The 24,281-nt window shown below is 45.5% G+C and overlaps 1 protein-coding gene across 3 annotated transcripts; it reads right to left on the reverse strand.

Moving 5' to 3' along the window:
• Nucleotides 1-1,296: 1,296 nt before the first annotated feature.
• RD3 (RD3 regulator of GUCY2D) lies at nt 1,297-22,971 on the reverse strand. 3 transcript variants are annotated; one of them, XM_080407983.1, is made up of 4 exons: nt 22,738-22,971; nt 11,894-12,203; nt 3,856-4,169; nt 1,297-3,188 (listed from the first exon to the last, which is right to left on the reverse strand). In XM_080407983.1, the coding sequence occupies exons 2-3, from the start codon at nt 12,187-12,189 to the stop codon at nt 3,872-3,874; spliced, it is 594 nt and encodes a 197-aa protein (XP_080264109.1). In that variant the 5' UTR covers nt 12,190-12,203; nt 22,738-22,971; the 3' UTR covers nt 1,297-3,188; nt 3,856-3,871. The 3 variants fall into 3 exon arrangements, with proteins under 3 accessions (XP_080264109.1, XP_080264107.1, XP_080264108.1); XM_080407981.1 differs by having other exon boundaries at nt 1,297-4,169; nt 22,738-22,928; XM_080407982.1 differs by lacking the exon at nt 22,738-22,971 and adding an exon at nt 22,133-22,697 and having other exon boundaries at nt 1,297-4,169.
• Between the last annotated feature and the right edge of the window lie 1,310 nt (nt 22,972-24,281).

The raw sequence follows: 24,281 nt of genomic DNA on the forward strand, positions 1-24,281 counted from the left end.
AAAAAGACAACAAGTACCCAAAGTTGTTTTATATTTCACAGCTTTGCTTTAATTCTCTTGAGATTCCATGACTAAATGTGTAAACAGTGCAATCTCAGCAGGCAGGTATTTCCTGCGAAGCTTCCTCCAGTTCCCCACGGCATGATAGCTGTCTGAACTATATGCTGATACGGGTGAGGAACCTCGCCTCCTGCACGCCTTTGCCAGCTACCGCAGCCGGTGGGCCAGGCTCGTCTGTAGAAGCACAGAAGCAGGGCTGGACAGTCTTGGGTGAGTAGTGACTCTGAGGAATGTTAGCCACTTGAAGCTGAGCCGTGCAGCCGAGCTGCTATAGAGGTGTTGCCTTTACTTGTTAGAACGTATAGTAATTCTAGGACTGCTTTTTTCTGGGTGTAACAACATCCTTTGGACACTGTCAGCAGTGGGGCAACGGGGATGCTCTGGGCTAATACCAAAATCCTTAGAGAGGATGATTCTTGTTCAGTTTACCTGTTTTTTTTTTAATGATGTTGTGCTGCTATTTCACTTTTTATTCTTCTTAATTCATTAAGACACAAGACTAGCTCTCAGGAGGGGCTAAGAACAGATCAGAGAGTCTCATCAGGGCCATGTAGAAATGTTTGGGGTTTTGTGGTCTGTTTGTTTTTTTTTTTTTCCCTCCACAATATTTGCCCAGGAGGAGCAGAACGGTAGAATCAAACAGTTGTCGGCGAGGACCTGATGTTCACATTACACAAGTTTCATGAGAGTTTAATTTAGACCAGCATCAGTCCAGCTTTATGGTCTGCAATGGATCATTTGAGTTAACTTCATCAAAAAGCAATCTAGTTTGCCCATTGTGTCTGCCCAGTGCCATGGACTGTAGCACAGTAGGTGGGGACAATCAGGAGATGCAGGCTCCTGATTTGAATGAAAATGGTAATTTAGCCATACAAAATGTGGAATTAGGGCAAGGCAAACATGAGTGGGTAGTTGTTGCTGCATGCTGTGACCAAAGGATTATTTATGGTTCAGTCTACAGCATTCCTAAGAAAAATGAGCACCACAAGCACCATGCGGCAGTCATGCATCCTAACCACCTTCCTAGCTTTGCTTTGGTACCTGCTGGTGCACACACAATGCAAAGTCTCCGAGCAGCTGGCTATAGGCAAACATGGTACTACTTTTATACCTTTAAGAGTACTAGATAGCATGTAGTAAGAATAGAAACCTTAGCTTGGTATCAGAGTATCACTTTTTCATCAGATACACAGTCCAGTGTAACTTGCAGAAGAGGTACAGGGAGAATGATACTACTTAAAAGTTTGGATTACATTTTATTATGGAAATAGAAATGATAGGTAAGTTGACCCAAAACAGCTGTCACAGGCACTGCCCCAGCCTGGCCTCCCTAACATACATGGCTTTGACCAAAGGTTAGATTTGTTTCCCTTTGCTGGCCGTTAAATGAGAATGGTATCTGCTAGCTGGAGGTTGTTAATGAAGGACAGAGTATGACCATAGGCTGCTGTGATAGTGTGAACACCCTTCAGGTGACTTCCTTGGCTTTGTACATTGGTGTAGGGAAGTTAATTAGTCTTGATTCTCCTTGAGAAAAAGTGAGCACACTACAGACACTGTACTGTAACAAAGACCTTTATGTCAGTGTGTCCTGTCTCTCCCAGCAGTCCATCAAATATTGCATCAATACAGTCAATATTGAAGGTGTCAAATAGAACGTGAGCGCAAATAAAATGACTACAGAGCTGTAGCTTGAATTTCATGAATTCATCTCAGCCTTCAGTACCATACAGTGGCTTGCAAATATATATTAAAAAAATATATAGTTAACTTTTTTCCAAACAAGAATTTTCTGCAAATTGTGGTGATCCCTTGCTAGAGATCCCACATCTTCTAGACATCTAGGGCTATGCTAAGTATGTCAAGCCTTTGCTTTTACTTCACATATACAATCACATTACTTCACAAGGACATACAGCTGAAAAACACCAAGCTGATTGTCAGAAGGCTTTAAACTCTCCCTCATTGACCTAGAGTTGAAATAGCCTGTCCCAAACTGGATGCTGTATTTGGAAGCCCTGAGCTTTTGATTAGAAGTGAGCTTCTGCTTTCTGTCACTAGGAGGGTTGCTGTCAGCTGTGTTTACCAAGTGACTGGAAGCTAGAGCCCGGTGCTAGTCAGAAAGCCTTGTCTTCAATCTTAGCCCAGAGGGGATAGAGGAAGAGCCAGAATCCCAGAGTCTTAAAGAGCTCTTAAGGGTTTCATTTTGATCTCTGTTTCATACTGCCCTCCCCCATCTCTGAAAAAAACCTGCACGCTTCTACTCTAGGATAGATTTCATGTACTGGAATTCTTCCCAGAGTTGGCACAGCTTCAAAGGCTTTTATCTTGGCTGTAGTACCCACATGCTGCTGCAGAGATCCCCATGGAATAGTCTCTGAAACAGACAAAAGAACAACAAAGCTACAAGGTCCTACAGGAGGCTGTACCCTCGCTGGGATGATTCCCCAAAAGCCAGTCATACAGGGAAATCCCTCTCCTCCTTCCACATCTCCTATTGGTCACCCCAAGGCATCCTAGCCCTTGGCTTCTCTGCAGGACCCATGATTTTCAGAGTGTGCCATTCTCTTTGCTTTGTTGGCAAGAGCTCTCCCTCCAGCTGCTGAGTTAGGGCCCTGGTAGCTTTTCCTTAGCGGCATTTTCCGGTTTCTTCAAGGTCTCAGCAGAACCGTGCTGGCCTACAAGCCACTCAGTTTGCACTAAGGATTCATTTGTAATAGTATCGACTCACTGGCCTGTGATATGGGAGTGCTCTCTTCTGAGCACTCACGACAGAAGACAGAGAACAAGCCCACATCTACCGGAGCTCTTCAGCTACTCACAGCAGCAGGTTGGTAAAATGGTCTCAACAACTGCAGCAACAAGGAGCCCTGCAGATGAACGTTTGTTCTCTTCACCCTTCTCTGTACATTGATACTATACTACTCTTTCAGGCTTAGCCATAGACATTAATTTCAGTCCACTAACTTATTACTGGGATGTGGGGTAGAGCACTTACCTCAGCAACACAGAACACTGAGGACCAAGAACAGCATTTGACACAGCACTGATGTATCCACCTGTATATCTGTACAGCAGGTTGTTAGATTTCTATCTACTCTGAAGGTGCAAGGTTCAGGGAGTTCTGCCTGCACAAGAGAGAAAACACCCAAGAAACCTGAGCATGCATAAACTGGTTGCTGTGGAATAATATTGGTCTTTCATCCCAAAAAGCTTGGGTCTGTTTCTACTTGGGTCAAATTGTGAATTGTCAGCAAAAAGCTGATCAAGAGCAGTGCTGAGGTTACCTATGAAGTTTCTTGTAGCACTAAGGAAGTTTATTAGCCAGAAAAGAAAGTTCAGTTCCAAATCAGATACTAGCTTTAATTCACAGGCCTGATCCTGCAAGCCTTACTCATGTAAGTGGCTGTCTTGCTTTCAGCAAGATTGAACCAGCCAGCAGCTCTCACTAGCTTGGGCCAAAAGCTTTTATAGATAACTACATCCAGGCTGGGGTGAGGGGAGGGTGGAGGAGAAGACAGACATTGCAAAACTAATTCATTTTCCACAAGAAAGCAATCATAAAAATGAGATAGTAAGCAAGCCTTGCCCTTAAGGTTACTGAATAGCTAGTAAATTAAAGGAAAGGCTAGCATGTTTGGTAATAAATTGTGTCACACGCTGCGGGCATCAGCAGCAGTTACTATGGATGCAGCTTCCAAGAGAGACAGGTAGGAAGAGAGAGCTGGAACGAGGAAGAAACAGTAGAGCTAAAAAAGGGTTAACTGGGGTTTTGAAAGATTGCTGTCTAAAAACCTTATTCAGTATAGAGTCAGTAATCCTTGGTGCTCCGAAATTCTGGCATGCTCCAGACCCTCCTGGTGGCCTGGGTACCCCGTTCCACATCTTCAGAGATGGTCTTGATGTCACTGATGAATGGGGAAATCCTGGACCGAGATTTAAATGTTGTTAAGGAGAGGCTGGTTTTGTTCTTTGTGTTCCATTGCCTGGCAAGCTTCTTGGCCTCTTCCTCCTCTTTGATCTTCTCAGCAGCTTCCTGCAGGACGGAGCGGAAGAGCCGGGATACTTCCTGCACTTCTGGTTCATATTCAGTAACGAGTTGCCGGAATCTGAAAGCAGAGTCAAGGCACAGCTTTGATTAAAAACAACAAATTACACATTGCTGCCAAGTCACTGTGCTAGGTTTGGAACTTGCGCTCTCCTGCAAAATGGGAGACTCTGGACGGAAAGGAACGACAACAGGGAGGGGCCATTAAAGTCTCAAAGGTCCCTCTTTATAAATCCCAAGCAAGCTTGAGAATGTAAGGAAGCAGTGAATCACTACTTCTCAGAAGCACAAGAAATTATAGGGAGCACCAAACAAAGCTAGAAGGTGGCAAGTTTGAAACAGAAGGAAGTGCTCTTTTCACACACCACCTATTAAATCAGAACTCCGTGCTACCTACAGCTTAGGAAACAAAATGATTAGACAAGTTTGTGGAAAATGTCCTCATCACTGCTGATTAAACATGATTGTCCAAATGCAAATCCTTGTTCAAGTACTCCCTGAACTGCTGCTTACCAGAAGCTGTGGATAAACCAGGGAAAGTCCCACTAGACTTCCCCTGTTTCGGATTCTCCTTCCCCAGAGCATCTATGGCACCAATGGCCACTAGACAAACAAAAAACATGTAGAACTCTGTTAGATATTTGGTAGTCGCTCAATATTTAAATTTTAGTGAAGTGGTATTTCATCTTCCTAGGGATTTCTCTTAAGATTGGCTTAGCTGGTAACACCTTGATTGGCAGCACAATGCTGTAGCTAATTAGACAACTACAAATTACTCCACTGCCTTCTCAACAAAAAGCTCAAAAGTTTATTTTTTTTATGTTTATTAAGCTAGCTTAATACCAGGGAAGTGAAGAATTACCTTGTTTATTTTGCAGGTGAAGAAGATGAGATGCAGAGCAGGATAGTTTTCTTGAAGTCACTGAGCCAAAAAGAGAACATACCAGTCCTGACACCTTGTTGGGTGATTTGGTCCCCAGCCTGGGATCCACACACTGGTCACTGATATTCTCATTGTTCCGTAGTAGTATGCATTTAAACAGATGCTAATACAGCTACTCCTCTAATAAGTATTCAGTTCTTAATATAAAAATTCTATCTACAAGCAGACACAGAGCTAACTTAACGGAAGCTAAAGTGTGTAAGGTCTGTAAGCATTTTGATATTTTCTCTCCAACAGAACCGAACAAGGATGGAAAACTGTAGGATTGCATTTAAATAAGCTTAATACAGCAGAAACTGTTAGAGGAAGATCTTGCCTCTTGTGGGGTTTTTTTGGTAAGCCCTAGGGACGTAACAAGGAGTTTAACATACTATGGAACTGCGCTGCTTAATGGCGTACCAATGGGTACCTAAGATAATCAGGACAGAAGGAAAACCAGAGATGAAACAAAAAGACTCTTTGTACATTTATGCCTTTTGACTCTTACTGTGGAGGCCTGGTATTGGAGATACATCTTAACATCATGCTGTATCCCAGATACATCAGTGTGCTTCTCTCACAGCAGGTGTTGGCAGCTATGCGTACAGCTGTGGAGGCACCAGTGTTGCCTGCTGAAGGAACTCTGTACCAGCAGAAGCATCAGTCCCTTTCAGGGTCAAGTTAGAGGAGTTTGACACAAAACCTACCAAAGTCATCAAGATGTTCCTTGACAATTTCAGTTGCTTCCTAATTTCCCTCCTCCACCCCCTGCACCAAAAAACTTCTAAACTTTGAACATTTGGGTGCAAAAAGCCTCTGAGCCACTGTAGTTCACACTACTACATAAGTACTTACACAATGATGCTAAACTGAACTGTGCAGAGCCTAGAAGAGCAAGAGACTAGGTCTTACTAAGGGTTTGCACATAACAGCAGTAACAGAGATTTTGCTGTACATTTGCAAACATTCTTTCTGCCTTCTGAGGCAGCACTTCAGTTGCATTATCAAAGAACCAAAAATACAGTTTTCACAATAAATACACTTTTCCCTTTATCCTAGCCAGAAGCATAGACAGAGTCGTCCATCAAAACCTAAGTCTTTGCAACACCATTATTATTATTATTATTAAAGCACCTTCAAATGACTTTTATTGCAGAGGTGAACTGAAGGTGTCATTCTGTTATTTGATCTCCATGTGTATTTTAAAGACAGGTGCTGTCATTTTTTATATATTTTATATATATATTTTAATATAAATATATATATCAGTACATCCTCTTCTTTTGTATTGGCAATCGTGCACCCAAAAGGCCTCGTCACTGTCTCCAGTTTTAGAGGCTGCGTATGTCATACTGCTGGTTTGTGGCTCCAGAGCAGGTAGCAGCATGTGTCAGGCTATTACCGGACCAGTAACTGGCTCTGGGTACAAGAGGGAAAATGGTTGGTATGATGGCAGATTTACACCCCGAGGACAGAGCTCACATGCTAATGGCCTGTGCTGCTAATATCCCTCCCATCCAATCTAGCTGAAATAGTTTTCTAAAATCAGTGTAACTTTCCACTTTGATAGCTATCTGCCTGTTTGCACTCTTAGCTAGGGCAGCAAGGATTGTTTTGTGAACTCTGCCTTTGCTGTTAAGATTTATCTCTGACTTATCAGGACCAGCACAAAAACTACTTCATATGGATTTCAGCAGGTCTAAGAAACAAAGAGAAAGCAATCCAACAGCCTACCTGCCAGTCACCCAAAGAAAAGCCACTCTCTTTCAGACAGAGAAGGGAAAGGAGGCCATTTCCTCTCCCCCAGTAGGATGAGCTGACTTTATCCGTTTATGCCCACCTAACTTCAGTGCCGGCACATTTGTGTAAGGGACAAACGTATGAAGTCCAAAAGGTGTGCATGCCACAAATATTTCTCAGCAGAAAGGATGGACAGGTTATCAGGGCTGTGGTCTAGCTAAATCAGTCTGTGTGTCAGAAAACAGATGATGTTTGCTGCAGCCACCTACGTATAATTGAAGCTATCTTCCCTAATTATCAATGAAAGCCAGCTGATGTACTGCATGATCCAGCAGTCTGCTTTCTGCACAAAACAGACAACATACAAAAACAGTAAAACCACTGGAATCAAGGAACATGAGCTTGTATCCTGAGAATCCAACTCCACACAAAGCTGCTCACTGGAATTAAGCACACAAAATTGCACAAGGCTCACCTATCTTCCAGCACAGGTTAATGCCCTTGCACTTTTGCATGGAATACTTTCAAACTAGGCAACCGCACAACCGTATCTTGAAATCCCTCAATAGGGTTTCCTTACTCACCAGAAAAGTATACCTATCTTATTTGTGAAATAAGTTATGATACTACTGGTAGCTAACCTGTAATATATTACACAAGTCATGCAGTCTAAAGATGTGACTGTCAATAAAACTCACCTTGAACCAGCACAGAAGCCTGGGGAGCATGTATATGCACACACAGGGATGAGCACATTCCCCAGTCCAGGCTGCGTTTTAACCACAGTTCAAACAAATATGTTCTTTAAATTGTGACCCTTCTGTTTCCTTATAGGGCCATTAGATTTTAAGAATCTGGCTGTGCTTGGCTCATACTGGCACTGTTTTGTTTTAAAGTACTGTCACCTGCCTATGTTATTCTGTAGGTCCCCAGTTCAGTAGGTTTCCCAAGTACAGTCTGAACTTTAAAGACCTGTTAAATCCAATGAAGTCCATGGACTTAAACAATATGCTTATAGTTCAGTGTATCCCTGGGTGCCTGTCTGAACTGGGAACTCTAAGCAGATTTAGTCATTCAAAGAAAACGTGGGGTGCCTAGTGCTAATGATTAGCTGCTGACTCCTGAATCTGTATTTTGAGCAGGAATTCTGGTTATATTGTAAAGCTATGAACAGCTTTGCTAGAGAAGGCTACTTGACTCCCAAAGGACTATGGCATTCACACGAACTGCAACACTTGGGGTCACATCACCTCAAACTTAAGCTCCTAATTGTAAATAAATCCATTTCTGATTTTAGTCATTTGTCTTACATTCAAGCGTACTAGGAAGTCCACTCCAGCTATATACCATCCTTAGAAAATTACAGTCCTTAGCCTGTGGTATTAATACATCTCAGAGCACCAAAATGCAGGTTTACATTTCCATATTAGGGTTTTTTGTTTCTTTCTGGGCAGAGAAGAACAGAAACCCACTGTTTCAGTTTTGCTGAAACTGAAAGCAATGAAACAGACCATAACTAGCTCTGATTAAAGATGGCAAAAATCTAGCATTCTGTGTTGACAAGCTACTAGGTTACTTGTTCAGTTTAACCAGGCAGTTAGGTACTAAAGGCCTCACCAAAATCACTGTCACTTCCTTCAAATGGCTCCAGGTTTTAATTTTAAATACAGTCGGTGATGTCCAATCCCATAACCTAAAGCTAAGTTGCACTTGAATGCAATAGCTTTATTTGTATGAGGTGAATCGGAGCCTCCAAAGACCTGATGGTATTTGCAGTGTACTTGAATCCTTCCAGAATTTCAAAAGACTCAAAGAAAAGTTTCTATTGACCCGACATTCAAACAGGCAAGCTGAATCTGAAAAAAACCCTCCCATGTAAGATGTGTTCCTTCCAGCCTCCTCCACATCTACAGAAACAAATTTATAGAAACCGTGCCTCTCAGTAGATGTGACCGTAGCCACTGAAAAGGACAATCTGAATAACCACGTAGGTCTTTGGAGAATAAAGTGATGTCTCTGACAACTCATACAAAAATGTTTTGTTCTGGCTTTGATTCTGAGCTCAGAATCTCACAAAGGAGACCTTGCATAACACAAACAAAACAAACTCCACAGTCTTGCAAGATGTATGCTGCTTGTGTTATTTTACGTATTACATGCTTGTCAAGTATGTCAAAAAGGACTTCAGCTCTTCAAATGTCTAAAGATGGAAGGGGAAGGATCAAGCTTAATATTTCAGACAGAACCAACGGCTTCAGTAAGGTACATGCTCTGCACTTGAACTTCCAAATGCAAGCTCGTAGGTTTTTGTGAGGGTTTTGTGAAGATTTTGCTAAAAGTTGGTACATATTAAAAAGTCACAGAGTATTCAAGAGGAAACATCAGCAGTGAAATGATCTTATGATTAAAGTACTTCACTGGAAATGTAAAGATTTCAGTTAAATTCCTATTATACTTATCTTGTGCAATTTTGGGGAAGTTATTAAAATCTCCATGTTATCTCACTTTCTGAGAGGAGAATTTATCCAAATTTGGCTTTCTTCTAGTTAGATTACATACTACTCCTTTCTCACATACGTGTTCAGCTCCTAGCATGGAAAGCCCCACTCTTTTTCATTGTTTCCATCTCAGCAATGGAGATTTCTGGACCACAGGGCTCTCGCTTAAAAACTAGAAGAAGTGTCAACTGTTCATATTTCCAACACAAGATGAGGTGATTATCAAATAAAACTACTACATACCAGTTTCAGACAAGCAAAATGGTTTTGTACAGCATAGTTCTAGTTCAGATGTGGAACTCTGCCACAGGGTGCCACAAATGCTGCAAGTTTACACCTGTTCACAAAAGAAAAGCAAAACCCTACAATCTAAGCAAACTACTGAAAGAAAAAGGCACATGGTGCAATTATGGACAGAAGGACCACTTCTGGTTCCAGAAGTCTCCAAGTTACAAGGCACAGTAAGTTGGAGGCTATATACAAGATAATGTAATTGTACTGTTGCATTTACTTGCCTTGTTCTTTTTCTCTTTTCCTTACCCTGATGCTGCTGGTCACTCTCACATGCAGATTGCACATCAGACCAAACAGACCTCTGACCTACCCAGTTCTGCCATTTTTTGTGGCTATGACATTCCCTTTTCAATCATGGAATTGAACCAACAAAGATTATGCAAGCCTCATTTTTTTTAATGTGGCTCTGCTAACCGTGCAAACTCCGTAGTATGGAACAAACAAAAACATGCCACTTCTTGAATCATACTGTAATACAATTTATGATAGCCTATAGTAGCAATTTATAAGAGGATTTTTAAGAGGACAGTTTTATCCTTTCTCAATTATGCCCACACAAGTGCCCAGCCATGTTGTTGAGTATCTACTGTCAGCGCAATGCTGAATCCTGAACAACACTGAACAACCACTACAAGTTGCACTGCAATCACTCACCTTGCATGGTATGTCTCAGTTTAAAAAAAACAAAACCAAAACCAAACCAGAGCAGCAGCAAGCTGTATACGACTCAGTTTAATACTCTTTTCTGAAGGAGATGATGGACCCTGGGGCGTTCCAACTCCAGCAACTGAAGCCTGCTCTCATGGAAAGAACCTGCTTGCCAGACAGACCTTGCTCAGTGGCCCTGGGGATGCTGAAAATAACTCTGAACCAAGGGGTTTGAAGTGGTTTGTTTACAGCATAGCTTGGAGTTATACTAATACAAGGCAGGTGCTCTTCCGAGCAAACTTTCACTGGAGAAAACCTGGCCACTGAACGATCCCAAATCTCTGATTCTGCCACCATGGCAACCTTTGCAAAAGCCAATGCCCTGTCCAGTTTGTTTCCAATGTTCAGCCCTGGGGAAGATGAGGGCTAGAGAGGTAGCTTTGGCACCCTTTCCTGGGCACTCCTACTGTAAGACAGAGGACCAGTTGTTTCCAGCCCTCTTACAGTTGTAGTTCAGGAGCTGTACTGTACCTGGAAAACAGGTGCCAGCATATCCAGTGAGTGACTGCAAGATGCTGAGCACCCCAACGCGTATGGCCATGGCCTGCCGCTACTGTCTTCTTTCTAATCCCCACGGAAGAACATGTTGGAACAGGGGAAGTGGATTATAAAGGCCCATTTCACAATTTAGCTAAAGCAAAGTTGAACTTCAGGGTCACTACTCCTCACTTGCACTTGAGCTAAGTGACAGGGTTTAACTTAGAACAGCCCTCCCAAAAGGACAAGTCACCTCCCTCCCTTCCAGTTTGAATGCTACAGCAGGCTCAGATCTATTTCTGAAGGCATTTTCGCAGAAGGTTACTCAGCTGGCAAGCAGCAAGCATATGTCTAGCACTTCAAAGGCGTAACAGCAAGTCCAAGAGGCTGTGTCTACGTCTTCACTGCATAAGGCAGAAGCACCACCTAGCTGTTCAAGCCAGCTGTGTGCCCCATCTGCATCCTACTCCATACCAAGGGTGTGGAAGGAGGGCAGGGCAGGGAGAAGCATGCAATCCCCCCTTTCTCTCAGAATACCTAGCTCACAGGCTGAAAAACACAATAGCACTTTTTGGCTAGTCTGGACACTGGGGAAAAGTGCCTCAGTAGACCTGCAGAACAGCTTAAATCAAGGAAGGAAGGCTCCAGTGAGAGTGGATAAAAACCATAGCAGGTTGTTCGGAAGCTGTGGAGTCTCCACTCTCAGAGATACGGACAGGACAAGACCCTGAGCAACCTGATCTAACTTTCAAGGTGGCCCTACTCCAAGTAGGAGGTTGAAGCACATACCTCCAGAGGTCCCTTTAAACCTCAATTATTCTAAGATTCTAAAGACTGAAGCAAAAACCATCACAATACTGAAATAGTTCATCATGCAAGATAAAGCTTCTGGCTGCTCAGGCGCATAAAGCACTCAAGCCAGTCTCAGAGGGAAATGGCATTTAGTAACTATTTGGAGGAACCTATACCATGTTAGACTGACTTGAAACATGAGATTTCCCTTATTTTGCAAAGATGCTGTCCCAGCATGGCTTATGATAAAGGATGCCAAGGTTCTGTTGGCCCTAACAACTCTCTTGCTCCTCACATATCATAAAGTGGAGAGGGGGAAAGGAAAGGTCTGTATCATCACATCTTTTACTGTACCTGAGTATGACAGGCCCACAATAGGAAGGATGTATTTTGGTACACATATCCTCCAGCTGCAGCCGCTCTCCCGGGCTGATATCATAGCTCTGCTTTGGATAGCTGACCAGCCAGCCGTAGTCCACCCCAGTCTTGATCTTGCGATACTCGTTCTCCCGCTCTCGCTGCTGCTTCTCTGCCTGCTTGGTCTGCCAGCTCAGCTCCATCATTAGTGTCTCAACCACCATTTCTGTGGGGCTCCTCTGGGAAATGCGGCTTGTGGGCTCATTCCACCTGAACCAGGATGCCAGTGACATAGTGCTCTGTGTGTCTTCATTGGGAGTGGGTTGAGGGGAGGGAGGGAGAGAAGAAGAACAGTGTCATCATCAACACACCTCAACCAAGAACATTCTCCCCCGCACACCCCTCAAGTCTGTTATTCAGCTAAAAGTGCTACTGGATTAGCCACTTAGAACTAATTGGTGCTGAGCACCTTGAGAAAGCTCACCCATAGCAGCCAGCTTGTGCAGAGGACAAGACAAAGGGTGAAGAGGCAGAGTTTCCCTTGAAGTTCTAGTCACCGCGTAGTTAAAACGACAGTCACAATTCTTACATCTGAAGTCAAGTTATAAGGATACCTCTCTCCCTTCAGATTAGGCTGGCGAAGCATTCTGCCCACACAGAAAAGCTGGGGCTAGGGTTTACTGGTCTGACCCCTCATGGGAGGGCACAACCTTGCAGCAACTCTACATGCAAAACCTCAAGATTCCAGCCAGCAGGAGATCCTTATGGAGGAGGGCAAGATAGGTGACCTGGTGTGGTGGGTTGACGCTGGCTGGACACCAGGTGCCCACCAAAGCTGCTCTGTCACTCCCCTCCTCAGCTGGGCAGGGGAGAGAAAACAGGCTCATGGGTTGAGGTAAAGACAGGGAGATCACTCTGCAATTACTGTCACAGGCAAAACAGACTCAATTTGGGGAAATTAGTTTATTACTAATCAAATCAGAGTAGGATAATGAGAAATAAAACTGAATCTTAAAAACACCTTCCCCCCACCTCTCCCTTCTTCCCAGGCTCAACTTTACTCCCAAATTCTCTGCCTCCTCCTCTTCAGTGGCACAGGGGGACAGAGAGCAGGGGCTGCTGTCAGTTCGTCACACGCTGTCTCTGCTGCACCTTCCTCCTCAGGGGGAGGGTCCTCACACTCTGCCCCTGCTCCAGCCTGGGGTCCCTCCCACAGGAGACAGTCCTCCATGAACTTCTCCTACTTGGGTCCTTCCCAGGGGCCACGGTTCTTCACAAACCGCCCCACGGGGGTCCCTCCCATGGGGTGCCGTCCTTCAGGAGCAGACCGCTCCAGCGTGGGTCCCTGCAGGGTCACAAGCCCTGCCAGCAACCCTGCTCCAGCCTGGGCTCCTCTCTGCATGGGGCCACGGGTCCTGCCAGGAGCCTGCTCCAGCGTGGGCTTCCCACGGGGTCACAGCCTCCTTTGGGCATCCCCTGCCCTGGCGTGGGGTCCTCCCCGGCTGCAGGTGGGGATCTGCTCCCGCTGACCTCCATGGGCTGAGGGCACAGCCTGCCCCACCGTGGGCTCCACCGCGGGCTGCCGGGGCATCTCTGCGCCGGTGCCTGGAGCCCCTCCTGCCCCCCATCCTGCACTGACCTGGGGGGCTGCAGAGCGGTTGCTCTCACATAGTCTCACTCCTCTCTTCTGATTGCTGCTGGTGTTGCACAGGTAGGTTTTTTCTCCCTTCTTAAATATGTTATCCCAGAGGCACTACCACCATCACTGACTGTCTTGGCCTTGGCCAGCAGTGGGTACATCATGGAGCCGGCTGGCATTGGCTCTATCAGACACAGAGGAAGCTTCTAGCAGCTTCTCACAGAAGCCACCCCTGCAGCTCCCTGGCCACGCAAACCTGATACATGTGGGTAAATTTGCAGCTGCTGTAAGGTAAGTGGTAGAGTTCACCTGTACTTTCATAGGTACTGGCAGGAGTAACAGCTGCATTTACTAGAAGGCCGGGCAGAGCTTTAACTATTTAGCAAATGTGTTGTTGCATGCAGGAAAGGCTATGCTAGCTTCTACAAGCTGAAGTCCAACTATTAGCTATGCTGGAAGACCACACCTTAGTAGCTACCACTAGCACCAAGGGAACTGGGGCTGGGCTGAGAGGGAAGTGGTGGCGCACCAAGGTTTAAATGTATTACTTCTAAGTGAAAGGTTTCTGCTGCTGGGGAGTTATCCAGCACTTAGAAAGCAGAATAAACTGCACCAATCAGCTCTGCAAAAACTGAATTAGCTCCCCACCCCGCCAATACCTTCACATAGTCACTTCAAGAGACAATGCATGGAACAGTTATTACCTATTGTATTTGTATTTAAATACAATGGAATTCAAAGCAGGCACCAGGGACCTGAACAGGAGCAAAACAGCATCTGTTTCTTCACACAGCACACTTACGTGCCTTGTTGCTCCCTTCAATTACCCCCCAGGGAGAAGAGGTGGCACAAATAATGGTTGCAGCTGGGATTACCAAAAGGCTACTCCTGGCAGCGACCCAATCAGGACACGGCATCAAAAGTTAACATAAGGGCAATGGAATAAAGTGCCTGATTCCGCAGGACCTGAGCAGATCTTCACTATTGAGACACAGACATGCAGAGAGACATAAAAGGGAGAAAAATATGCTTTTGATTTAAGCTGCCATATTGGAGCCTAGAGCCTTAAGTGACCATGCAAATCACCAGAAGCTCATAACTACCCCGTACTCCCACTAGAGCTGAGAGCCACAAGCTCCCAGACTCCCTAGAAGAGCAATGGTCAATTGGATTGTGCCTTCGGTGCCTGGAAAACCATCACCATCTGCACCAGATGAGAAAGATACTCCAGTTGCTTTCATGCCTTTATCTGTTGCTGTAATGTAGCCTTGTTCTCTTTCAGAAATGTTTGTATTATGTAAATATATCACACCATTAAAGGAGAATGCACCAAAAACCTGGCTAGTCTTCAGTGTCCCAAGTTTGAAATTATTTCAGGGTCTAATGCTTAGGTTTTTCTAGAATCAGGAAGTTTGCCAAACTGCATCAAAGGACAGTTTCCTATGTTCTACCTCTCCCAACAAGCAACACAAGTTTCTTCAGAAGGAAGACACAAAAGGGCTGAAAACTTCCACAGGACACACAGATCTAGCTACCTAGGTGTGGAAGGCCACAGGTACTCTTCTGAGACTGTATAAACACTAACACCTCTGCTACTTTACAGTGCTTACACGCAAGAGAGAGCTGTAGTGACTATTTTCGCCCTGGAGTATCAGCTATGATCATCCTTATGATAGCAGCCATAGTCAGCAGCCGCTGGAAGTAATCCTGCTCCTGTCTCATTTCTGTGCTCTGGAGGAGGAGGAGCAGCAGGTCCCTTCATTTGCTTTCATCGCCAGGGTGACTCCAGCTAACAGCGCAAATCACCACACAGCACTCTGGCCGCCTGCCGCTGACCGACTTGCACAAGACACATGAATGAACTCAGGTTGGAATTGATGTGCCGACAACCTCAACTCCGTAATTCCACCATCCTAACATGTACCTGGATCTTGCTACATGGTGGCCTCTACTCACCATTACACATTATTAAAGATTAAGATCCTTAAGACTTAAAGACCTTTTCCTTGGCCTTCTCACCCCTTATGTATCGCATAGGTAAGCCCTGCTAGCAGAAGTGAGCAGCAAGACAGACCACAAGCTGTTGTAAATTATTTTAAAGTCTCCTGTTTCTTTGCAGCTTATGTGATGACAGCAATTTTTCATAAATTTTACAGGTACCTGACCAATTAAGTTAGTATTATTTCCATTTGCACCATCGTCTGATGAAGGTGAGCATGTCCTTCTGTATTTTACCAGCAAAGGGTCAGCTTACTTTGCGCTTATTCTAGCTATGACCTGGTCTCACGTTGGTTTAACTGTGCTGACTTTAGTGGCATTAGGTGTAAATCAGTATAAAGCAGCACAACTGTGAATCTGAGAAATGTCCTTCCAGCTATCCCTAGCTCACCAGCTGCTTCATTAGAAGAGGAGCAAGAGGGGAATTTAGTGGTCAGAACTGGGAAAGAGAGCAAGGAGACCTGAGCTCTAATTTGACCTGCCCTGGCTTTCACATAGTCCTGGGCTGTTCTTACTGCCTTAATGTTTTTATCACGCACGTCTCCCTCAAAGCGAGTAGTTCCGCATGAGGAGAACCGTTTTACCTAGCACTAGTACTGCAGAGGACGGTGAGTTAGAGAACTAATTTTGGATACCTTGTCTGAGCAAAGCCTGCTGATCCTGAGCTTTGCGCTGTGCCAGAGCTTTTGTAAAGCACTGATAACAGGCAGACTTGCATTTGATACAGGAACATGAATGCCACCGACTCTGAACGGGACTTCCACTTGTCTCCCACACATTACTTGGAAAATCTGCTTCCAAATGAGAAGAATATAAAGTAAGGAAAGCACCTCACCTGCAGCTGAAATGGCCTGTTCTCAAATGAAGGAAAGTCCCAGGCAAGCATTTCATGTACACTGGCAGCTTGTGCTCACTGTTCCTAAGGGAGCCTTGTTTGTACGAGATTGTTTCTTTTCCCATCCCTCATCCATCATCTTCTTTTGAGAGCTGGAAACTGGCCATCTCTATTTAGCAGGCTCGACAAGCCACCACTCTTCCCACTACTGGTCTTTGCAGCCTGCAGAAGATACTGTGGGCTCCATTAATTGTAGCTGCTGTTTTTAATTTAAAGTTCACATGCAGGCTAATCATTAAATGACTCAAAATGACTCTCCTATTTGGAAAGACTCAAAGGACTGTCGGCAGGATGTGGGCAACTAAAGGAAGGCAAAAGTTTCAGCCCGAGATTCTTATTGGGGAAAAGGACAAATTTATACCTTGCAAGCATTCATGTTAAAATTATTAAAAGAAAGAGACATTGCCCCATCTGAATACAGATCTTTGTGTTGTACAGTTAGTCCATTTTCTGATTCCCTGTAAGAGGCTATCCTGGGAGCTGACATAATCCAGTTGATGAACAACTCTGGTGTTATTCAAGCAAAACTTCAGAGAGGTTTACGTAAGTTCTACTCCAGAAACAGATCTGGGTTTCAAGACTTTTGCTTCATCAACCCTAGGTCTTTGTCTAGAAGACAAACCTTCCCCTCACGCTATTGACTGCAAGTCTGACTAACCACCTCACAGAGTTTTAAGCGTACATTTACCTTATCCATGTTAAAAGTCTGGAATGTCTCACTTTTTCTCTCTCACACAGCCTCTGAGGGTTTCTTCAATTTTTAGTGATTACTAGTAAGCCCCCCCGAGAATTTTTCATGTAAAAGTTTCTTGTTTGCTTTAGTTCTAAAGAAGCTTTTTACCTCTTTCCAAATCTCATTTTTGTTCTCTACATTGTCAGCAATTCCTGCATTTTAATCCTCACCTACTTTACAGCTTTCTCTGTTCTCTGCTCATGACATGTTCTGTACAATTTCACCTCATCTTCCATCTTTTTACCTTCTCCCACATTTCCCCATGTGACTTCCTCCTCTTGGTCCAGTGAATGCACCAAAGAATAATCAGAAATACCAACATTCACATGCCTTATTTGTTTTCATCTTACTAAACTAGGATTTCAGCCTTTCCTAACTTTTTTACTAAAGGAGGGGGTATGTTTCCATAGCTGGCTCTCTGGCTGTTCTTTGGCCAACTGGAGACTGTTCATATAACCTGACAGACATCAGTCTCCTTCAGTCACTTGCAGGCTAGATCACCACTTGCTAAGACTTGTTACAGCAGCGCTGCTTTCTGGCGAGTCAATCAGCCAGACCCGTTTGCCTTGTAAAATATGAACTTCTGCGAAAAAAAAATACCCTTCCATTGATCCTTTTTCTGGTTCCTAGCTTCCAACACCCTCCAGGACAGGAAAGGAGTAGGCACAGGGTAGGAAATATGCATTTGAGGGGGGAAGAGAGAATACAGCTGGACTCTCTCTAAAGGTATGTCCTCAGTTTATAAGTCTCCTGTGATTTGCCTTTGCCTTCACAGTGTGTTAGTCCAGGAGTACTACTGACAATCCTTGGTGACTCCCAGCAGTCCTAGGGATATGGTAGTTTTGTCAGAGATGAAGGAGAGAGGTCTTAAGGGGCTGGACAACTAGGAGCCTAATCCAAAGTCCAGTGATGTCAATGGAAATGCTGTCACTCAGCTGGCTATAGATAAGAGTCCCAGGAAACCCAATCATCCAGGCAAAGCATACTGACAAACTGGGCTGAGGAGCTGGCAAGTGTCTTCCCTCCCTTTTTTTTTGGGTGGTAGTTCCATAGTGCCACAGTCAGAGAGCAGAGACAGAATTTGTTCATGCAAGATATGCACTCAACCTTTTTCCACACACGCCAGATCAGAGGGTAGCAAACAAGGAAGATTATTTCTAAAAGCGGGACAAGGTCCATCCCCAAACTGTGCTCGTAATTGTACTTTAAGACATGCAGTCATGGGGAAAACAGATGATGTGAAACTGCAGAGCATGTTAAACTTTTTTTCTAATTATTTTCTTCATTAGTAAAGTTTGAATGACATTATCCAGAAAGGTCCAGTTTCCTTCAGATAGCAAAGGGTATCCAGTATCTCCCTGGACTGCAACTCACGTGTAGATTAAAGCTGGTTTGGCTACACCCGCCTCTGAATTCTGTATGCGCTAACCGATGCGACATTTAACCAGCTTCTCAGGCAGAATTTGTGGTCATGGCTATGCTGCTAGCTATACCTATGTGAAATACATTAAGTAGCGACAGCATCGTAGATGAACCCCAAATTCTATTTCTTCTGTGATAGAGATACTGTAATTTTGTTCCAAGCAAACAATCTTAGCAAGTTTTAATTAAGACACTGCTGCCAACACCTTCTCAATTTTATTTATATAGCCCATCATAGCTTTGTAAAAGAATCCCTGTTCTCTACTGCTTTTTTTGCAGTTAGTTACCATTATCCTCTCCATACAGAGTCTTTTACCTTACAAGGGCCCAAAGAACCCTGCTTCCTATCTGTCTGGAATCTCCCTTCTTGTTTAGTGACATGGAAGGCTACGGTGTTTACAGCTACTTGCTACGTGATCGTAATCTCAGTGGAAATTATTATAACCTGAGCCCGAGAACCTGTATCTATCTCCCTAAGTTGCTATGAGGCAATTAATGCTGAAAAAGCAGTAGATAGAGCTTTTCAATCAAGAAACTTGAAGGCAATGCAGATATCATGGCATTAATACAGCAGCATTTCTCAGAGACACAACTCCTGGGGACACTCAAGGGTCTGCTTATAGACCGCAGCAGAGAACCTGTGTTTTGCTTTATGAGCGTACCAATTCTCTTGTTGTGATGGACACAAGCTAGCTATCACTGGACAAAAAAAATTCACAATAGTTAAAATACACCCAGCGACACGACCCTGTTACCAGTAGCAAGGCATTTTGAGTAACAGGAGTACAGGGGATCAAGCCAACACTTCAAATGAAACATTATTTATTGCCAAGTCTTCATGGCTGCAGGTGTTCAAGGACAGCAAAAAGAGCCTCACAGTAGTGTCTGAAAGTGAGCTAAACGTGACAGGACACTGTGGCACCCAGCAGGTCCTTGCATGCCAGCTAATGCCTGTCTGCCCCTAGCAGGGCAGTGCTCATAGTCTCCCACCAGCCTGCCGCAGGCTGACAGCTCCCGCTGCTGCCCAGGTCTGCTTCCGAATGACAAGTGCTCTCAAAAATCTGTGAGAACCATGCTGCTGTTTGGCAAACAGTCCAATTTCTGTGTTAGTTTTTCTACAGCAGACTCAGCATTATAGAAATGGGCTGCCTCTTTGTCTGGTATAATTGCCGCAGAGAGTTACAAGTCACTTAAGCCATTTATGAATGCACACGACTGTAAAAATCACCGCTAGGTAGCATAACAGAAGGATAGACAGCCAAAGCACATCACAAGGTGCTGCAAGATAAGAGAAACAAAAGTGGTACCATTTCTACCAAAGGAAAGCATGAGTGGCCTTCTGAAAATACCCACTGTATACCACAACCTTCGTCTGTTGTGTTGTCACATTTTCTACAGCTAGTAGCCCTCAAAAGATTTGTTGTAATGAAACTCTTTAAACTGAGAATACATAAAAAATACTGCTCTCATCTCCCCAGCATTTGTGTAGTTTGTAATACATTCTTAGAGCTTCAATCTTTTAGAAAACACATCCATCTGATGCATTTTACATCTGCCTTTTGATTGCAAAAGGTGTAAAGAAACAAAAATTCAGTGTGAACTGGGCTCAAGCTCAGCTATGAATAAGAAAAGTACTTTTCAACCACTAGCCAAAACACAAAGAGAAAAGGTAGCTGCTCTAACTGGTACAGCTTCATGGCCTACAGTAGAGCTGCACTAAGATAAAAGATATTTGCTTCGCTGAAATAAATAAAAGTGCTGTGTTGATTAACTCCAGATTAAAAATCCAGCCTACAGATCTTAAAGAAAACGTGAAGGAAGGGCCCAATAGCCTAAAGTTCTACTAATGGCTAGGGCTTTCTACAAAAGATAATTTTTGTGTTATCTGCAGAAGCAAAAGGCTGGGTGTGACTCAAATCTGCTTATGAAGCAGAGTAGCATTTTACAGTTTGTCTACTTATCAGAGCAAATGAGTTCCATCTGCTGAGAAACAGGACTATTTTCATGCCAAATTCCCACTCATGCTTTAAACAATATTTTCTAATAGCAACCATAAAAACACCCTATCATATACAACTTACACTGGACTGCTACCTAAACCTAACGAAGCCAGGAAGTTAAACCACACTGATTTGCTGTCTTTGCCTAAGTTGTTATTAAAACTCCTATATTTTGCTCAGATCTTGCTGTGGTGGATCAAACACACCTTCAATTCTATATATGACTTTGATCTCTGCAGACTACAAAGCCAGGTTTCCAGGCAGGACAGAGGGACCTAAAGCATTCTCCACTATTCACTCAGCCATGTAAATAAGAGTTCAGAAGGTAACACAGACATGTAGCTTTCCTGTTATTAATACTACTCAAACCACAAAAAAAGTATTGTTGTAATAAAGCAGCATCTGATGGGAAGGCTCCAGCACAAAAGGCTTTCAAAATTAAAACTCGGGAGAGATCCCCAGCTCATCCTTCTCTGTTCTGTCATTTTAACTACACAATGTTACTAGAGGAGCAGTAACAACACAAACTGGAGTTTCTAATATCACTGAAGATACTTATATCTATAGAATTATATGAAGTAAGAGCTTGAAACTCAGACCCAAAAGCACATTTCACCTGTTGTCAGGCTCACTGAAGTTTGGGGGGTTTTACTTATATATTTTGGCTTAGACCAGACTAAGTGCTGTGAAAACGGGTGGGTGAGATGTGCATTCTCCATCCAGACTGAGGACTGATTCTTCTGTGAAAGCAGGAGTAACTCATTGCATCATAAGGTGAGAATGCATTTTAACAGACACCTATACAACTCTGTTCAGTACTGAACCTTGGTTACAGTATCTATCAGAAAGAATCAGAATGGAGAACCCCAAGTCTCACTCTGTCTCAGTTCACCGCAGAACTATTAGCCTATGTGGGAGTTTTCCCCGTACTGCAGAATACTAGCAGCGGTGCTGAAATTCAGTCCTTGTGACAGGAGTTACTTAAAAATACACATTGTCTTAAAACTAGCACCCAGAAAAAGAACACTAAGTTTACAGTTCAAAAACTTAAGCCTCTCTTTGTAGAGATCACATACAGCATAGGGAACAACCAGCCAAGCTCTGGGAAAGCTCATGCTTTTCTTCCTGTAATAGCTGTACGACCCACCTACGGCCCATCCACAGAGAGCAGCCATATAAGCAGTGAAGAGCGGTGTCTTGAGAGAGATTTTAATTAATGCATCAGCATTAAGAGATGTACAGCACAGTCTATTCTCACACTGCCGTAACTCCAAAGCCATCTGACCGACCTTAGTGGTACCACTCTGGGGTTACTAAACATTAGACGTCCACACTGAAGACACTTAGTAGGGCAGGTGTCTAATTGGAGAGATCTTAAACAGGAGTGGCATACGCATAAAGCAGCATAAACCTCGCTTTCCTGCTCGGCTGCCTGTTCCTTACGGAAGCGGTCACCCAGCGCTTCTCCGTGTGGGCGGCCGTGCCCGAGCCCAGCCCGGGAGCGCTGCCGGGGCACCCGGCCCTCCCCTGCCCACCCGTCCCGCCTCACCTCTGGCGGCCGCGGACCCAGGGCGAGCGAAGAGGGGACCAGGACGAGGACGTGGCTTGAAGTCAAGCCTTCCCGACCGGCACTGCGAGCTCCCGCGCACATCGGGGCACGGATTAGCCCCGGTGACGAGGGGTACCAGCTGGGCTTACCGCGGGGCTCTGGGCTCGCCCCGGCACCTCCGCAAGGCAGCTGCCCGCCAAACGCCTGGCACCGCTCCACTTCGGCACCTGTTTGAAAATCCCTCCAAAACCCGAGAACTTTTGTGGGGTTTTGTCATCTGCGGCTGAGCCGGCACTTTGAAGAAATCAACGTAATTGACAGAATTCGGACTTTCTAAAGTGGTTACTGCAGGGCCGCTGTTTCACCCCCGGCCCCTCGCCTCACGGCCCGCCCGCCGCTCCCTCGCAGGAGCCCCTCGGGCCGGGCAGCGGTAACCGGCCGCACCGGCGGCAAAGGCGCAAACCGGGAAACCCCCGCCCCGCGCTCTTGGCGGCAAAGGGCCGGGGAACGCGGCGGTCACCGCCGCTCGGCACCGCCGCCGTCCCGCCGGGCGCCCCACGGCCGCAGCACCCCGCCCGCCGCCGGCAGCGTCACCTCCTCCTTACCGCGGTCACCCGCTCCCGTCCCGCCGCCGACGCTGAGGCGAGCGGCCGCGCCGCGCCGGGGCAGCGCCGCCCCAACACCGCCCCTTCGCCCAAGTTGAGCGGAGCCGCCGCTGGCCGCCCGCTGCCGCCGGCTTCTGGCGGGCGGGGGCGCACCCGCCGCTCCCCCGCCCGCCGGCAGCCGCCGTTGCCATAGCGACTACGCTAAACGGGCTCGGCCCAGAGGCGGCGCGCTCCGCCGGGGTGTCCGCCCGGCCCCGGCCCCGGCCCCGGCCCCGGCCCCGGCCCCGGCCCCGTACCACCCCCCCGGCCCGGTCCCGGCCACCCCCCGCAGGGACTTACCTCTCTAGATGAAATTTGCACTGATACATAACGGACCTATCGAATTTGTTTCTCGCCAGGGCCTTGAGTTACAGCTACAGCTGTCCAGGGCGGGTCAGTCACAGAAGCCGCGCAGGTTTCACTGGGTTTGGAGAGATGAAGAAGGACGAGGGGTCCGCATAGGAGCTGGAAGGACACGGGGGAGGTGAAGAGGAGGCGGAGGAGGGAGAGCTGTGCTATTGAGAGGGTGAAGGACAGGCAGGGTCAGAGGGTAGCGCTTCACCTGGGCAATAAGCGCATTGTGAGAGGGGGTCCGGGCACTGGGAGCTGCGAGGGATGTGTGTGGATTTTAGAAGCCCTGAGAAATGATTGTAATTTAGCAAGGCGTCAGTGAGCAGAGTGGTATTTAGTAAGGGGTCAGTGAGATGCAAAGGACCGCAGGCCGCCGGAGAGAGGGCAATGCCATGGGCAGTGAGGGGGCAGCCCTGCACCCCACCAAGCCCCCATGCCACGAGTTGTGGTCCCAGCCACATGCGGCGGGAGCGATTCTGCGAGCCCACAGCTCCTTGCCCTGTCTCTTCCTGCAGTGCAAAAAGGCACAGGCACATCCCCAGTGCCAGGAGCCAAACCCCCACCAAACCCAAGGGCAGCCCGAGCCGTGCCAGAGGGCTGCAGAGCTGCGGCGGTGGTTAAGGAAAGCACACCATTGGTGTCCCTGGTGACACCCCTCAGGGACATGTGAAACCTAAGCATTGTAAGGTTTCATATGTCCCTGCTGGAAAGCTTTCATAAATTACGCCCAAATTCTGACACCTTAGTATTGATGCGGTACTCATACAGCCGGAGGACAGTGGTGTTTCAGACCGTGTATGTCTGTACAGTACATGCATAAATCAGACCAGCTAAAAAATTACAGGTTAAAAGATGCCCAGTGCAGTCTAAATTAAAATGTATGAGGAAGTTGGTTTTTTTCTAATATCTAGTTTATTATTAGATCAAATAACACAACCAGACTAACAAAGAGATTAGAAGCATTTTCTGCTCTAATTATTTGTGGGGGATTATGTTTCTGTCCTGAGCTTCAACTCCAGCCCAGCATACTACTCAGTTTGCAGAGGTTTCTAACATTCTGGGAGTGCTCTACTTAACGTGGGATGTTGAGTTTTAATTAAAAGTCATCTTACATGGCTAAAGACCTTTATATTTTCATCCATTAAAACTTATTT

The sequence above is a fragment of the Falco punctatus genome, assembly GCF_963210335.1.
Source record: "Falco punctatus genome assembly, chromosome: 12".
NCBI classification, from domain to species: domain Eukaryota; kingdom Metazoa; phylum Chordata; class Aves; order Falconiformes; family Falconidae; genus Falco; species Falco punctatus.